The 18,877-nt window shown below is 37.9% G+C and overlaps 2 protein-coding genes across 3 annotated transcripts in view; one reads left to right on the forward strand and one right to left on the reverse strand.

Moving 5' to 3' along the window:
* Positions 1-215: 215 nt before the first annotated feature.
* On the reverse strand, positions 216-1,831 carry ino80c (INO80 complex subunit C). Its single transcript, XM_079836695.1, has 5 exons — positions 1,540-1,831; positions 1,315-1,413; positions 1,132-1,243; positions 895-962; positions 216-775 (listed from the first exon to the last, which is right to left on the reverse strand). The coding sequence occupies exons 1-5, from the start codon at positions 1,753-1,755 to the stop codon at positions 644-646; spliced, it is 627 nt and encodes a 208-aa protein (XP_079692821.1). The 5' UTR covers positions 1,756-1,831; the 3' UTR covers positions 216-643.
* Positions 1,832-5,397: 3,566 nt separating this feature from the next.
* galnt1 (UDP-N-acetyl-alpha-D-galactosamine:polypeptide N-acetylgalactosaminyltransferase 1) overlaps positions 5,398-18,877 on the forward strand; it is a 132,116-nt gene continuing 118,636 nt past the window's right edge. Inside the window, exons 1-2 of one of the 2 annotated variants that reach the window (XM_079837755.1) lie at positions 5,398-5,746; positions 9,352-9,495. The gene's annotated coding sequence lies outside the window, so the exon portion shown is untranslated. The remainder of the gene's footprint in view (positions 5,747-9,351; positions 9,496-18,877) is intronic. The other variant, XM_079837754.1, reaches the window with a different exon arrangement.

An 18,877-nucleotide genomic window follows, 5' to 3' on the forward strand; every position in this document is an offset into this window, starting at 1 on the left:
CACTTATGAACAAACAAAATCATTCATCATCACTTACATGAATGACCCAATCTTTAGTGGTTAGAACAATGGTCTTGTAAATCAGTGGTCATGAGTTTGGGGTGTATGTAAAATCAGTTTTAAAACGTAACCTTTGAAAACCAAAAACCATACGGCATCTTTTGATATTGAAAAAAATCTTTAGGAGACCAAATATCAGGCAGAACAATATCAATATGATTATAAAATCAAAGACTTTATTCATTGGCCATGAGATTCACTTATTAATTTCATGAGATCACCAACAGAAATGGTTCCTTTTCTAGACGGTGTTAGACCTGTCTCTAGTTATCATCTAATTTACATTGGTTATAGTTCACACCAGTATTTGGATCATTTAGTTTTAGATATACTCCTGTGACTGTACAATGCTGTCTTGATGTGATTTATGGTCTAATATTGAAAGCTGAGGTTACAATGTGCATTTGCATTGTATCATATTTGGTTCAAAACAACAGGTACAAATATAGACAATATCAGACACAGTTTTGTGTAAAATAAACAGTGTAAGAAAAATAATAATAAAAGCAGTTCATTCTAAATAACGCAAGGAAAGTCTACACCTGGAAAAGAGAATCAACCCTCTTTATTTTGGGGTTCTCTCTCACGGCACAATGCAGGTGGCTTTACGGAGAGCCAGGTATCCAGTCACCACGTCTGTGGGCAACTGTCGAATGTAGGAAAACTCTTCTGTTGATGCGAAGCGCAGTTTCGTCTGAGGGTCAGTGTAGTTTGCCTAGGACACGAAGATGTAAAAATCATTAGGTGAGGAGGTGAAAGGGTATGTGCCCCATAAAAAATAAAAAGACAAAAGCTTCTACGTTATTAACGAAGAACATACTACAACAGACTCACCAATAAACCTGAGATGTCGGAGTACTTTTTAGCAGGTTTCATTGAAGGAGGTGCATCTATGCTGCAGTCTTATAGAGAAAAACAACTCAAGATTTAAATACTGTCAAAGTAAATCACATCCACTGACACTCTGACCTGACAACACATAATCTGGTAAATCATTAATTGATGTTTGAACTCTTATTTTGACAGAATTAATCTGATTCGTATGCGTTTTATTACTTTTGTAAGACTCACAGTTAGGATCAGTGATTTTCCAGGGCAGAGCTTTTTCCGCTGCTAAAATCTGCTTCAGATTCTTCCAAGTCCTATTCTTCTTCCCTGCTGCTGCTCCACCAATACCTGAGTGCTAGTGGAAGAAATGCTTATGAATGTATTGACATGTATCACAGTACATCTGATGCTTGTTATCAATCTTACCACAAAGTTAGGGTTTTTATAAGGCAGGCACTTGGAAGCAGTCTCTACATCAACAGCAGCCGCTGGTTTTCCTTCAGAAGTCCCCTCCACTGGAGCAACCTGAGACAAATGCAACACCACCAACGACAAACATTTCATTATTACACGAAACATGATATGCAAGCAATAGACCCGTCATGTTGAAGTCTGTTTTTTTTTTTTTTTCCTTTTCTTTTTTTTCTTTACCTGAGCCTGGGTAGTTGAAGATGCTGGTTGTGTTTTTTTCTTTTTGCTGTTGTTATTATTTGGCAGCGGTGCTGTGTGGGTCGCGGGACTGACAGCTCGCTTCTTGCTTCGGGCTTGAGCAACTAAAGCCGCCGCTGTCTGTGCTTTACTCACCGAGAGTGTCACTGGATTCAAATCCCTTGCTTTTGATATTCCCGGTTCAGAAGACGCAGACATTTGTAGTTTTAAGTAGTCTGTTGTGAGCTCGTTAGCCAGCAGCTAATTCACAACATCCCATTCACCCGGAAAAGATGAGGAGACCGTGCCAGACGTGCGTTATATTTGTATTCCGTTGCTACAACCGATTGCGCCCGATGGTTCCGGTGGTGTTATGGATTGATAATTATTGTAGAACAAATATAAAAGATTATTGGTTATTATAATAATCTTCCAATTTGTTTTATATTTGTTCTCATTTTTAGCTAGAGATGGCCTATACTTGTTCACAGCTAAATTGAAAAAAGAATAATGGATAGTGACTGAGCCCAACACTTCTGTAAAATATTTATAATATAATTTGAAATAGGGCCAACACATTGCCTTTTCCCATTTCAAGCAGTTAGCACTGAATTTAAGTTTGATTTATGCTCCATGACAGACTAATTATAGAATACAAGAGGATAATGGAATTTATATTTCAATCACACACGTGTTGTTCGGGGAAATAAATGACTAATTAACTTTGTTAAAAACAGATGTCAGGTAATTATTTCTCCTCTCTCTATAGATTTGAATACAACATCCACAACAGTGGCATTGTCCTTCACGTCTCCCTTTTCTTCTTTCTTTCAACGAGAGAGAAGTGTAATGATCATGTACACAGCATCCAAAATAGATACGTCCATTTTAACCTTAAACATCTATATTTCTTCTCATTAAGGATGCCTATTTAGAGCAGCAGTTGTTGCATTGTATGCATTGTTGTTGTTTGCCAGTGCAGTTCATGGCAATATAATACGGAAAAGCACTTGAATGTGTTGGAAAAGCTGTATAGCTATATAATAATATAAATATTAGGCTATTTTCTTTTCATGTTATGCCTATTTTACATCATGCCCAAAGAGAGGAGACTTCAAAAGAGGCGAGTGTTACCTTTCTTCATTCCATTCTCTCTGTTCTTGTCCTTTCTATGAATGCCATTACTTGTCATTTCACATTTTTTAAATGTCAACTTCAGTTCACTTTGTTCTCTTTCATATGGACCCCTCTGCATGTTTTGAAGTGAAATATTGTGACAGAGAGATTATGTCATACAGATCCACACGCTCAGTAGAACATTATGTTGTCCTTGAGTTTATTCAGCACTGCCAGTATTTTTAGCATTTAAACTTCTATTCAAAAAGCAGGCTGTCTCTTTTTTATTCCATCTGGATTCCTGGAAAAATGCTATAAATAAGTAATCCTGCTGTAAAAGCAAAGGGGTTGTTATAGTATTTTGTGATTTTGTGAACATTACCTCCGTAATTTCATTTTACCAGCATTACATATATTTATATCAACAAGTCGTGTGGTAGGTTAACAGGATTTTTATGTCAGGCATTTGTGTAAAACTAACATGCCATTCAAACACAAATGGCCCAGGATCAACTCTTTCCTTCTCTTTTCTACTGCAGTAGTTCTCAACTTTTTGAGTCAATATTCAAAGACCCCCTCATGTAGACTAAGATATTTCCACTGTTACTTCTGCTGTTTTACAGAGAACAAAACATTCCCACAGTTTATCCTGGTATCCTGTTGACATTGGTCTGCTTGATAATTATCACTATTATCACACACACACACACACACACACACACACACACACACACACACACACACACACACACACACACACACACACACACACACACACACACACACACACACACACACACACACACACACACACACACACACACACACACACACACACACAGACACACACACACACACACACACACACACACACACTCCTCTTCCTTGAAGAAAACAACTAAGATGTTGCAGGCGTCTACTGATAAGAAGGGACAGAGCTCCTCTTTCCTGCTATAGTGTTGCATCTACATCCTCTCTTTGCAGTTGACCTAAATACAGCTGTTTGGTTAATCTCAGTTTAGTCCCTCTGTAGTGTTTTGGCTTTACTATGGCTGAGTTACTGTTTTTATAAAAAGTTGAGAGAGGAAAGGGGCAAAGAATAGACTGAACACACTTGACGTCTCATTTATATTTCATCAAGACGAAGTTGCTACAAGTGGCTGGTGCATGTGATGCATAAATAAACTATAGCTGGAGATTTTGTGTTGAGGTTCAATTGCAAACAACCATGAATATTTTATGAATCAAACCTAACTGCAATAAATGAAAGATTGGGCTTTTTACTGGGTCATTGTTTAGAATGGCCTTCCATCTCAAATACACAATGGAAAATGGAGAGATGTCAGCTGTGCATATGTGTGTGTGTGTGTGTGTGTGTGTGTGTGTGTTCTTGTTTATGGAACAAATAATGCAGAGATTTCAGAAGAAAGAAGGAGACTAAATATGCAGTGTCAGTAGTCCTAAGTTGTATACTATATTGAATAATAGCACTACCCTTGATATATATATATATATATATCACTAATATTTTCCTAAGAAATAATAAGCAAAGTCATGCAAGTACATGTAGACACAAAATTTATATATTCAGTTTAATTTTTTAAGTGTTTGCATATTCATTTTATTATTGCTTTATTTTTTTACTAAAACAAGCTAAGTTCTGAAGCAACTTAAAATAATAATAATAATAATAATAATAATAATAATAATAATAATAATAATAATAATAATAAAGTAGAGAGAAGAAACTGAATTTTATTCTAGAAAAACATTAACACTGACGATTATGACAAATCAGTTTATTCTCTGAAAGGTTTTTACAGCTGCCAAGCACACAGGGCAAGGGTCATTGTTGCTGTTGCCATTTTGTATTTTCTCAAACCAGGACGTGTGTTTTTTCTCTTTCAAAGAAATAATTCCACTACAGGATGTCAACACTAGAGCAGTTGAGCAGTTTATTTCAAAGAAAAAATGGTGGTAAGGGGTAGGACAATGAGTGACATTATGTAAAATTATACAAGCAATTAAATAAAAGTAATCACTTTGAAAAGTGTGAACATACTGTATTGAACACAAGTGTTATTGCTTTAAAACTTTTCTAACATTGGACCATCATCAAAATGTTCTCACCTGAAATACACCACTGGTCTCAACTGGTGGCAATAGCAATGCTAAATTCTAATTAAAAGGGCACTAGTCATACAAACATACATAGTTATGACATCAAAATAAATAGATTTTAAATGTCTTTGTTGTTGACATCAGTGTAAATTCGTGTAAATTTACCTGTCACTTGATAATATACCTAACAATATACTATACAATATTTGGCCCAGTGTTTTATTGATGTGTTATCACACTTCTGCTGTTGCTCATGCAAAACATCAAAGAGCATTGTCAACATTATTCAAAACGAAAGTCTTAATTTTCCTGTTCAGCCTAGGTCATATTGGTTATTTGTTAAGATGTTTTGGTTGGATACAAGACCCACATCCTTGGTGTAGTAAGAACAGAATCCAAGAGGGGTGGTTACATGGGTTAGGAAAGTCATAAAGATATACATAACGTTTCTTTACAATAATATATTTATCCAGACGTTAGAAGGTTGTTAATAATAATTTCTACAGTCCCCCCATGGCTCTCATTCTTTAGTCCATCTGAATGATCTGATGTCATTAATGCCATTGACAGTTCTCTTCCGGGTTGACAAAGTGGGCGGGTCTCTTCAGCTGCTCCGTCTCCGTTAGACCGAGTAGCGGCGCTCAGTGCTTTCAGCCGGAGCTCAGCGCTCATCCCGCGGACGGAGTGTCCTCGTTCCTCGGCCAATTTACACCATAATTACCAGCGAACAGGCCGCCCTGCGCCCACTAAACTAACGGGTTACCATCCCCCTCGGAACGAGACGGTGGATTTTGAGAAAAGCGCTGTATTTCGGGCCAGCTCTCCGCTCGACCATGTTTGGGATTAATTTTTGAGGTACTACGGACTGAAGATCACATTTTTCAGCGCGTGGAGCCTCAGATCCGCACTGGGACGAAGCGAAAGGTCTCAACGGTCTCTGTTATCGTCTCGTGCGCTGTCGAAACGAGAAAAGGTAAATCATTTCATTTGTATATCCAAAATTGAACCCACATAATTGTCGTCTCCCGAGTCCGTTTCTCGGGCTGTTCTGTAGCCGACTGTTTTTCTGGCATGTTCATGTGTCCGTGTTAAGCAGAGAGACTCCAGGACTGTACAAGAGCAGCGATGTTTCAATACAGGAATGCGACTTTTGGAGCGTCTCTAACATTTCTTATAAACCGGACAGTGAAGGCGTGTATGGCAAGCCGTTTTAACAAAATTCCCGTTTAAAACTAACTAGCATGTAATATTATATTACTGGTTATTTTGTAATTCGCTAAGTATAAATGTAGTATATTTTGGAAACACTTTAGAAACTATGCTAGTTATCGTTAGTTAATGCATGAACTATCTATGAGCAATACATGTCAGAGTATATTAATCTTTGTTTTTTACGTACCGGTAAGTGAATAAAAATAAAACCATTCAATTGTAAGTTTACCTCGTCCATTAAATAATATTAATCAATACAACCTATGTATTAATTGGCTGATTTATTTTATTGTGAATTGGTTACCTATAGTTTTTCGTTTCACTGGGGTACTTTTCATGGAAAAATGAGACATATCTATCCCCACATTCATAAGACTTTTTTTTTGCTGTGTGAATGTGATTGTTAATCAAAATGGCTTCTTTATAGATGCATTAAAATCTGACCACTAGTTAAAATGTTATTGCAATTGGAATGCATATTAATGTCTAATACATTGTTACAAATATCTGTGTGATAGTTAACTGTAATAGATATTAGTAAACTTTATAGGCACTACTAACTAAAAAATTTATACAAAAAATGTGAGTAGTTACTTGACATTTTGGGATAGTGACTATAGTAGCAAATTAATAAGTATTGATATCTAATGAATAAACTAGGGATTTATACAAATGATACTAGTCACCATCCTACCACTAAGTAGTAGGATCTAATATGTAATGAATGGCTAAAGAAATTAAGTAATAATTAAAAAAAAGATAGACAGATTGACATTTGCTCTTTTGAGGGCTGCCTTAGTGGAAAGTCAAAAGTAGGCTGACATTAAAAAGTGATCATTGAGCTGATCCTCAGTGAGCTGCTGCTATTCTACTTCTGTCGTATTTAATGGTGGGAAACTTTGACTCCCAGATGCCTTGTTTGTGTGTTCTGAATTACATAATTCTGCAATGCTTATTATTGAATGGCACTCTCCTGTTAAAAGAGCTGTTTTATTGTTCAGTGGCTCTCAGGAGTCCATTGATGACATGATAGGCGAAATTGAGCATGCTTTTGTTGAACACCCCAAGTTGTCATCATCACGTATTGCGTTGCATGCGGCTGAAGCACAATAAATAAGTTGTCAGTCATGCTTACAGCCAACGATGCCCCTCAAACTGCTGGCAGATCGGGCAGCGTCCATCCACTCTTTTAAATTTAATTACATTTGGAGCTCTGTGGTGGGGCCGTCTTTATAGATCCAGCGGATGATTGATCATCAAAACAGACGGTGCACTTATGTCTCAGTAATCACTGGAAGGACCATTAGAAGATGAGAGCGTGGAGTCGGCGAGCGGCGGGCCCCTGGAGTCAGAAATGAAGCTGTACAAGCAGAGGGTGCAGGAACGGATCTGTCATGTTTTTTTCACAGAGGAGAGAACGAGCTATCCATTATTTATCTGCTGCTACTTTCACTGGCCTTCTTCTCGCCTCTAAACAGTGCACCGGCTTTGTGGATTTTGGACGGACCCTGGCTACATGCGTGTTTTTGTTGGGAGGAATTTATAGTCCCTGTGTGCCAGGGGGTAAAGCGTTGCCTGAGGGCATGAAATGGTTGCTGTGCTTAGAGAATACGTTAAACCAAAAAAGATAGAGGCAAAGCATCGCTTTGAGACTGTAGTGCATCTCTAGTCTATGTAGCATTGTTATGAGACCTTTTCTTTTTGTAAATAATTAAATTACACAATTTGGGCAGATTTTTATTTACATTTTTTAATCTATTTGCATATTTACTGTATGTTATTTTTACATGACAATAACCTCAGCTGACACCCATATTGAACCTGTACATTTACAAGAAATGGCAAATGGAATGGAACGAATGTGTAAATAACAAATTATATGAGGTGAATCCAGTTTTAAATCAAGGAGTTATTAATTATTATTTTGAAAATAGATAAGACCAGGTTGTATATACGAGATGCCGAATTGGACATTCAAGACTCACTCATTCATATTTATTGAACGGGGAAGACGAACCGGTTTGTGGTCTGTGTAAGAATTTCACGAGTGTAAAACATATTTTAATAGAATGTCCTTTTTTAAATAATATTAGAGAACGGTTTTATTCAGAAAACACATTAATGGACATTTTAAAAAAGGTTTCTCCTGGAGTAATTTTAGAATTTCTGTCAAATATTAAATCGAAAGATTCTATGTAATTGGTGTTATTATTGCTGTTGTTGTTATTGGTATATATGCCTGATTTTGTATAGTGATTGTTTTTAGGACAAAATTGTTAAATTATTGTAAACAATGTATTGAAGTGATACTGCTGATTGCCATGCATATAGCCATTGTTGCTGATATGGCATTAAATCATAATTAAATAAATAAATAACCTCAGCTGACAATAACATAAAAATATTACGGTATTGCTCAAAAATAATAGTAGAATAAAATGTAAATGTAAATTTAAAATGGTTATAATAATAACACTGGCATTCGCTAAAAATTTCATGCAGCTGAAAAAATTAATAAATGGATAAAATTAATAAAAGATCATCTCAATGGAAAAATATCATTTTTATAAAATAATGGTTTAATTAATTATATTAAATATTGATTGATCCATGTATATTTATTTATTTGATAGTTTTTTGATCTTGTAATGTTTCAGCCAAATCCGTAGTTAATCATATCTCAATCTTTCAGTGAAAATGATTCTCTGGTGATTTATACCGGACTTCTCCAATCATTTAGTCTGTTTAAACCCCGCCCCTCCATAGGCACCCAAAACAGCCACATCTTAAAATCCGAACAACAACCAAGTTCCCAACCTACAATTTTTTTTATTTTTTGATAATCCGTCATACTCAGATTTACGTCACAATATGGAAGAAAAGATCTGTTACTACTTCCGTTTCATCATGGCTTCGAATTGAAAATCCCAAAAGTCATTAAAAATATAATATTCTTGGCAATAGATAAGGTTAGGCAGATTTGAAAGTAGCTCAGTGCTGAGTTATCTTGGAGAGGAGAGGCTGTCGGGTCCTACATTTATAGGAAGTGAATCATATTCCATGGGAGCGGGCTGTGCAGCGCAGCATGCTGTTTTCCCCCTCAGCAAGACTTCAGCAGAACTGCAGATGCGCATCCTTGGTGCGAGTGAGGCGCATGTTTTTTGGCTGACAGTAGGAGCGGCTCTGCGTACGACAGTCTAAATGCAAACGTTTGTCTTTAGTTTCAGTTTTGATATGAGAGTTTATGCTGGTGTGTGTGCGTTGACGTTTGTGTTGGGGAAGCGGGGGGGGGGGGGGGGGGGGGGTGTTTAGTGTGTTCCTCCGAAAGGCTTTGGAACAATAGTCCCATTCTGTGACTCTCCCTAGCTGCTGCCCGGGCCTGGCCAAGCGTTTGCCAGAACAGACGGACAGATGGAAGGGATCGTGTTCCTGCCGGCACCTGGCATCACAGAGCACAGGAATGCCATTGTTCCTCAGTAACCCAGCGGCCGACTCACTTTCCTGGACATGGTATGTCGAAGAGAGGGTGGAACTGAATTATAATATAAGTCGCATGACGCACTGAAAAACAGTTAGAGTGCTGTTGACCATCATTGGCAATGTCTGACATGAGAGCTTGGGAGAGTGAAAACTGAGGGAAAACCTATGACTGTTGTCCAGGGTCATCGGTAATGGATTAGATTAAGACCCTCCGTTAGCACTTGTGAAGCACTCTGATATTGGCATTTGGGTTAATGGGGTTCTCCAGAGGGCCTGTTGATGGCAGCTGCTAGACGAGGCAGGACCTTTAAGGTCATATTTTAAAACATTCGTCTTAAATAGAAATGAACGCAAACAAATTATGTCTCTCAACCTTTTCCAGCTACTTCTTCTGTCAGTAAGCATCACAGAGTATACTCCGTTTACAGGTTTATCTAACCTCAAACTATCGGTTAAAGTTTACTTTATGTTTAAAGATTGCCCAGCCTTATCTCTTCAATATTACAGGTCTAAGTTATTATAATTTAATTTACTGGTGTAGATAGTTTAAATTTGGTTTGCTCATTATGATCATTCTTGTACGCAGACACCTGTAATCCATACATTGACATCCTGCATAGCGGATGCTCACTCCGTTACATCTCAAGTAACAGAATTGGATTGCTTTCATTGTTTTCACAGCACTCCCTTCGTCTGCCGTTAGGTGGATATGATGATCATGATGTGCTTTTAAAGTTTATCTTAAGTACTGTTATGTTAAAGAAAATAACAGCGTGAACAGGTAGAGAGAAAATGTAAAAAAAAAAAAAATTTAATTAGCTAAATTTGTAAAGTAAAAAAATAAATACACCGATCAGGCATAACAGGCTAATATTGTGGTGGTCTCCCTTTTGCTGCCAAAACAGCCCTGACCTGTCAAGGCATGGACCCCACTAGACCCCTGAAGGTGTGCTGTGGTATTTGGCACCAAGATGTTAGCAGCAAGTCCTGTAAGTTGCGAGGTGGGACCTCCATGGATCGGACTTGTTTGTTCAGCACATCCCACAGATGCTCGATTGGATTGAGATCTGGGGAATTTAGAGGCCAAGTCAACACCTCAAACTCGTTGTTATGCCCCTCAAACCATTCCTTAACCATTTTTACTTTGTGGCAGAGCACATTATCCTTCTGAAAGAGGCCACAGCCACCAGGGAATACTGTTTCCATGAAACGGTGTACATGGTCTGCAACAATGCTTAGGTAGGTGGTACGTGTCAAAGGAACATCCATGTGGATGGCAGAACCAAAGGTTTTCTATGCAGCCCCATACACAACAAACTGCGATGCACTGTGTATTCTGACACCTTTCTACCAGAGCCAGCATTAACTTCTTGAGCAATTTGAGCTACAGTAGCTCGTCTGTCTGATCGGACACACGGGCCAGCCTTTGCTCCCCACATGCATCAATGAGCCTTGGCCATGACCCTGTCGCTGGTTCATCAGTGTCCCTTCCACTGCAGACCGGGAACACCCCACAATAGCTGCAGTTTTGGAGATGCTCTGACCCAGTCGTCTAGCCATCACAATTTGGCCTAGGGATGCACCGAATGTTCGGCAACCGAAATTATTCGGCCGAAAATAGCAAAAATTGCAGAATAAGTGAAAAGACTGAATACATTTTACGAACAATGAGGTTTTTGATGACGCAATCAAATATAGAAACCAGTGCGTGTGAGAGAGGCGCGCACGCTTCTAAATGCAGCAATGCAGCACATGTCGGAAGTGTGAAAACATTAAGCCTTGTTTATACTTTCGTCTGGCTCCACAGCGTGAGCCTCCGCTGACTGTGCGCACGCCTAGTCTGCTTGGCACTCTGTGATGACGTCATTTTCGCGCTCGTGCGGACGCGTCGAGTATAAACAAGGCTTTAAAGTGTCCGAGAAAGACGCAGAAATGACCGTTTGCTGACACTGTTCGGCTGAATTGTCTAAGCACCCTCAAATGCAAGCAAGAGCACCCTCAGTTGATACTGTAATAATAGTATATTGGCAAATGCTCCAGTGCATATTTGTGTCTGTAGAACGTCAAATGTATCCATTTACAACGTGTTTCTGCAGTGGTGACATAGTTTTTGATCTCTTGTACGCAATGGCCAATATGTTTTAAGCAGGGCTTAAAAACGGAAAAAAATATCAATCGGTTCACTCCGAGCAGAATCGATATTATAGCGTTTCCGTTTTTGCGTTCCTCAATAAACATTACTGTTCCGAAAACGTTTTGATTTGAAAAAATAACGGTTAATAACGTTATTTTAATTTAGCCTATACAAATATGTTTAAATAGACTTATTTTTCACTCAATAATAATAATACGCATGGTAATTAAGCTTGAATATTTATTTAATAACATTTTTAAAACCACAACAGAAATACATGCATTAATTACAAAGCATAAACAGCGGACCTGTTTTAATGGAGCGTTAGACAATCGAAAGTGGCCCTCTTATGCCTAATTCTTTTCAGAAGAGTGATAACATTCTTTGTACATAACTTTTTTTCAACACGACTTGTTTTAAAAATTGCATGAATAAAGAATAGGCTCAATAAACTGGATAACCATTGCTCTTTTAATGTACCGTAAACTGGTAATTTCAAAGCAAACACTGCGCAACACGTCCTTGCATCACATAATCAAATTCAGTCAGCTAATAAAGCTTGATCATTTAATGCAATATAACATACTATTTAATACGAAGCATCAACCGTCTATATAGAAAAAATGTACCTCTCCTGTATTGGCAATCTGAAAGACTATAGGAAAAATGTTTGATAGATGCTAGTAACCTACTTGGATAGGCTTAAACGGAATCCATAAACTAGCCTAAATCAGTCTATTTGAGCTTAAAGTCCGTACTGCTTATTTAAACATACGAAAAGAATGTCCTCCAATACCTGCACTTTCATTGTAGACCTCAGCGGGGAAAGAAATGTACTTGAGGCATGAAAATGTGCGCTCTACACTGACTTGCGTTACCGGAAGATTCATAGATGACTGGTGCGTGGGCATTTCACTCACGCTTGATCCGTCAACGTCACATGCTGGACTACTCTATTCATGATTGGTCACTGCCAAATTAAAATATTAAAGAGAACGATAAAATAACGTTATTAACCGGTTAATGGTCATTTCAAATTAACGTTTCTGTTCAGAACGATTCAAATTGAGTTTTTGTTCCTCTTAAAATTTAGTTCGTTTCCGGTTTTCGTTTTTGTTCCTTGAACCGGTTCAGAGCCATGGTTTTAAGTTAGTCAGACTCTACTCACTGCTCAAACCGCCAGAGTTCTTATTCAGTGCCGAGTTATAGGCTTTCAAAACCTCTCATGAACAAACAATGAAAATTTGATTATGATACCTGTAGGGATAGCCAAAGATAAGAGAAAATAAAATAAAAATATTTTTATTTGGCCATCTTATAAGTTATATTGTGCTTTGTTTGTATAATGTCTGCTGGAATGCTAAAAATGTTCAGTGTTAAATAAATCTTTTTAAATGGTAGTTTTTTTTATATTTTTTTGTGTGTGTAATTTTAAAAGCAAGACAAAATAGTAAAAAAGCTAATTTATGCAATAGTGAAAAAATTGGCAAAATAAATGGGAAAAAAATAGAAAAAACGCATTCGGCCTTCGGCCAAGTGTTTTATTATTATTCAGCTTCGGCCAAGAATTTTCATTTCGGTGCATCCCTATATTGGCCCTTGCCAAACTCACACAAATCCTTACGCTTGCCTATTTTTCCTGCTTCTAACACATCAACTTTGAGGACAAAATGTTCACTTGCTGCCTAATATATCCCACCCACTAACTTGTGCCGAAATGAAGAGATGATCATACATTATTTATAATTTCTAGTTTTGTTGTTCACGTGTATATATGTTACAGTTATTATTGGTATAGGTTGTGATTTGATGTGTTCTGTTTTTGTTGTATGTGTAGTGTGACCAAAAAACAAATAGCTCCTTCCCCAAACTCACGCCATTGGTTGAGCCAGTGTTGCTATGTTGGACTGGTCCAGATACTCAGAGCAATGTTTAACACCACAGAACAGTATTTGCTTTTTTTCAGGAAATCACCTATAAATGGCTTACCTGGCTTATTATTATTATTTTTTTAAACTCTGATGTGAAAGGCTGATGTGAAAGTGTTATTTTAGTAACATTACTATTATTTGTATTAATATTTTGTTTATTGTTAATTGTTTTTTTTGTTAATTAATACATTTGTTTTTATTTTTATATTTTCCACTTTTTCCCACTTAATTTATAAAATTTGTAGAAATTTTGTTCTGATTTGTAATTTTTTTTATAATTTTTTTTTAAGATGTCTTTTTTTATTTATTTAAATTTTTTATGTTAGCTTTTGTTATTTTAGTACATCAAGCTAAACTTATGAAAACGAGAAATGTTGGCAACTAGCTGAAATAAAATCTTTTAAATATTAAAATATTTATATTTTCAGTCAACGTTTAAATGACAAACATTTTAAGTCAACTGTAATAACCCTGGATGTGCACATTTTAGTAACTGGAACTGTTTCACTTGAGTTTCAAGTGAGGAACTGAAACATCAGGGAATATAGAAAGAAAGACGGCCAGACAGAAAGGGGGAACTGTCCTGTGAGCGGCGGAGCAGTAGACAGATCAGCATAATATTCCTCCAACACCAAAGTTACTTTTGAAAAAGAAAAGCAAAAGAGCTTCTATTAGTATTAGTTAAAAGGATGATATGTGTGTGAAATGAAACAGATAAAAAAAGATATTACGTTTTTTATTGTAATAGAAGTTATTGGGCACCAAAAAGGTTTGGTGACCAACATGATTAAAAATACCTTCTTTGATGTTCTGTTGAATAAAGTCACACAGGTTTGGCACAACATGAGGGTTAGTAAATGATGTCATCATTTTTATTTTTGTGTGGACTAAGCCTTGAAGTTCGGCAGCTGGGCTGTAATTGCATTTGCTCCAGGATCTTACTGCTGTGGAGATGCAGATGGTCCACCGGCTAGCAAATTCGCCGTAATGATGATCTCTGAGATTTCTCATTCAATTGGTGGCAGTCTGTAGGAGATGTTGACAGACTTTTTGAGCCGGTGTTGCACTGTTCTACGCTGGTCGGAAATGAAATGAAAGCTCATTAGGGCTGATTTGATCTGTGGACCATCGGTCGGCGTTGCTTGTTCTTTATCATTAAGCCTTCTATCAGATAGCGTGAAACAATCTTTAGTCTGCCATCTTGAAATCCTACATCTTGAAACTGCATTTGGAGCGTATTCGGCATTGTTGACATTAACAAGATTATTTCTTCTCTAGTGGGCTGGAGGATGATTAATCACAGGAGATCCCCTTCTCCACGCATTGGGATTCTGCCTTGATTTCCTTTCATCTTCGCTCTTCACATCTCCCTTGCTATCATTCTCTCGCTCTCTCTCTCTTTCCCTCCTCTTCTTTTTCTTTCTCTTCGCCTGTCATATTTAGAAATGAATCATTTTGCCTTTAAGCGTAAGGACCTAAATGCAATATCATAATTTTTCTGATCGGTGTCATTTGAGAGACGGTGATCTAAATTGATGTTCTGTGATGGCCAGAGTTTTATAGGTATTGTGATAGTAAAACTTGTTTAGCTTCCTCCAGTAGAAAACCTTCTAAATATATATCTGAAAATGGTTCAATAGAGCAGCCAGCAGAACTTAGACTGGAGTAATGAGTTGGTTGTCCACTTGCTTCCGTCCCCTAATGAAGTCAGAGACATTAAACTATATTAAGTGGCGGGTGGTATAATGGCTCAGGATGTGAAGTGACTGGCTTTAGATCGGATAACAGAGGCACAAAGGAAACAGGCAGATTACATCGTGATAAGAGACGTGCGCTGAACAGAACTATAGAAAATGGGATGTTGGTCGAGTTACAGATGCGTGTGCTGAAGAAAACAGAACCTGGATTGGAGGTTGGGTTACACAGTTGTAGAGAGAGTTGTGTTGTGTGAATGTGAGGGGATGTGACATTGAGATGGGGGTGATTCTTGGATTTCAGTCTTTTAGGGGCTCAGCTTCTTGCTGAGCTGATGTGAAAAAGTGTGAGGTTATGGGTTTGAATCTTTCTTGACTGACTTTTCTTTTTATAGATCTAAATATAAAATTTTATTAGAGATGAACACTGGAAGTTTGGATATGTTTTTGTTTGTTTGAAAGAAGTCTCTTATGCTCACCAAGGCTGCATTTATTTGACCAAAAACACAGTAAAAAAACAGTAAAGGCCTGTACACACGGGACGAATATCACGCGCGCTTATCGGCAGCGTTTTTCGTGACGTTTTTCGGCGCGTCTTGAGTGTTCACACCCAAGCGATTTCCACTGGCGATGCGCCGAGTGAACGTGCACATTCAGTAGATGTGCTCCCGGTACACAAGGTGGTGCTGCGGCACTTTACGCTTCTGACACTCGCTTGTCACACAGAAGAAGAAGAGAGACAGTATTTACGTGCTTGCCAAAACCATTCACACACACTTTTTACTAACTGGCAAGCAGCATTAGCAGCTCATCTTCTTCTTTGTCTACTTACTACTTCTTCGTCGTATCAATGTGTGCTCGGCAAGACCGTTTTGTGCTTGACCGCCACCAAGTCATGTTTTACTGTCACTTCAGCAGCTCCAGGCACGTGAACAAAAGCGCTGATCTCATTGGTACAGTTTTTAACGCGCCGCGTCAAAATAAAAAAACGAACCTGAGGCGTTTTTTAAAAAATGGCGCATTTACGCTGGCGTTTTACGCGTCGGCGTGCACACTCACATTGCCCTTTGTTTAGTCACGAGGCGTTAAACTTCGGCGATAAACGCGCGCAGAAATCGTCCCGATGTGAACTGGCCTTAAAGGGATAGTTCACCCAAAAATTAAAATTTTATGTCTTTCTGCTTACCCCCTAAGGCATCCCTGTGTCTTTGTTTCTTCAGTAGAACACAAATGAAGATTTTTAACTCGCCTCATATTTCACCTCATATCAGACGAATGTCTTCAGCTCTTCAGACAGCCATCAGTTCCTGTGAGTAAGGTCAAAATACCGTCCGGGTCATAGATATATATACGTAGATTACTTATTTGAGCGATCCGCGAAGGCACTAAGGAGGCATCTATGTATCTATGACCTGGCCGCTATTTTGACCTTACTCACAGGAACTGATGGCGGTCTGAAGAGCTGAAGACATTCGTCTGATATGAGGTGAAATAGCATAAATACCGTTGGGTTTCTCGCAGAAACCGATCGTTTCGTGTCTTAAGACATCAATGTGTCGTCACGAGCCGCGGGGTTTAATTTGAAGTTGTCTGTCCATGTTTTTTTTACTCTAATAGAATTAGACCCCATTCACATGCATTATTCAACTGGCACACAGCTCTTTTCTTTGCATATTTGGGGTAACGCAGAGCTGTTGTACAAGGTTAAAACAATCATACTAAATACATTTGAGTAAGTTGAAATTGTTATAACATTACTTTGTACGTTCACTCTGTGGCTGGTACGAGAGACTTGTTGCACTTTGCAGTAATCTAGATTAATATTAGAATATCATTAATAAAAACCGGATGACTAAATGACTGTTGATAAATGACATGCAATTAATTTGGAGAAAGCTCTCTCTGATTATGCTATGTTAGCCACTTGACAAAATAGTGTTGTCTCTGTGCTGTATAACAATGATTAGTTTTCTGTTGATGAATGCATATCCAAAAAGTTGCTTGCCTGTCTAATAAAGCATACTATATTAAAACGCCTTCTATGTTTCCATGGGTTCTGCAGAATTCAAGGGTAGTGCGGATATGAAGTTATTGACAGCTGACGCACGGACATGGCCCGTAACACTGGTTTCTGAACACAGAACGCTTATAACCATATTTGGCCCATAACCTGTCCGCCACTGACTATAAGGAAGGATAATTTATGCTAATAACTTTAAAGTTTCACAGGTTTATAGGGGTCTAAAGGCCCTCTAAACAGTTGGCTATGCTTTAAGACGATGATGAGATTGAGCACATGTTGCAGCAGTGAAAGTTTAGACGGTGAGATGACTGGTGACCTCATTTATGACATCTCTGAAATGTCTTCTGATGTGAAAAAACCACAAGTGTGTGTGCTGGATGCCCTGCTGTTAGCGTGCATGTTTGACAGTGCTTCTGGCCTTCTCTGAGTACAGATAGTGTTTTATGGAAATGGGTCATCCTTAGCCAAAAGGTATCAGAGCCAGACTTGTCTAAAGGAACAGCACTGAGTTGGGCTTGCTAATGCAGCCCATGCAAAATAATACCACTAACAGACAGGCTGGTTCCAGTATGATACATCTGCTGCAGTATTTGTAAAAGTCTGTCAGGACTAATTGAATCTTTTCCTATCATGTTACAGAAACTGTTCCTCAAACTGTTACTCAGGAGGCCACATCAGGGTTATTATAGTTAACGAAAACTAAAACCATAAAAAACACCTAGCTCACTTTCACCTCTTTGCTTTTTGTGAAAGTATCCATCTTATGTAAATCAGCAGGTAGCCAGTGTTAATCGCTAAACTAATAAAGACTCATCACAACAATTTTTTAGCAACAAGCAATGATTTTCAGTGTTTTCACATTTATTTTTAAATTTATTTGTAAACAATTATAAATCAGATTTATTATTATTATTTCAGCATATGGCAAATATTTTCATATTCCTATTCGCTCTAGCTCTTTTTACTTTCAAGCTGCCAGTGCGGTCAGATTATCTGCTAAATTATGTTTAGGTTTGCTTTAGGGGATAGAACAGCTTGCTTGCTCAGGCTCAGCTACTGTTGTCCTAACCGTCTCCACAGACCTCATTCTGCAATGCTCAGACCTCATTTGCAGCATGTTGAGCTTGTATCGCTTCTCAGTCGATGGGAAACCAACCCTTAATGGTGTTCATGTTTATGTAGCTGGCCTCCAGAGCTTAAGAACCAGGCAGTTTGCACCTAATTTACAACTACATAGCATGATGCTTAACAGCAATGCTGTGATTTGGAAAGAGGGTAGCTTATGTGAAGACCCCTGAAGACTTTATGAGATACAGTTATACAATATGAAGATTTTGTTGTGTGATTGCTGCTTTGCTACAGAATTTAAAAACAAATTGATCTTAGGGCTGCGCAATATGACCAAAATCTTATATCCTTATATCACGATATGAGTAACTTTATTTCACGATATCGATATATATCACAATATGATTGTTTTTGCTTTAAATAAGGTTTTTCTGATATCAACATTTTTTATACCGTTGACATTTCATAATTCTTGTCACCATTTTCAATATCACTAACCAATACTAGCCTAAGTAAAAAAAAAAACTCTCAAGCTTAATGAAGTGATAAAGAAAGAACAAAG

The sequence above is a fragment of the Gobio gobio genome (assembly GCF_949357685.1).
Source record: "Gobio gobio genome assembly, chromosome: 15".
Taxonomy (NCBI): Eukaryota; Metazoa; Chordata; class Actinopteri; order Cypriniformes; family Gobionidae; genus Gobio; species Gobio gobio.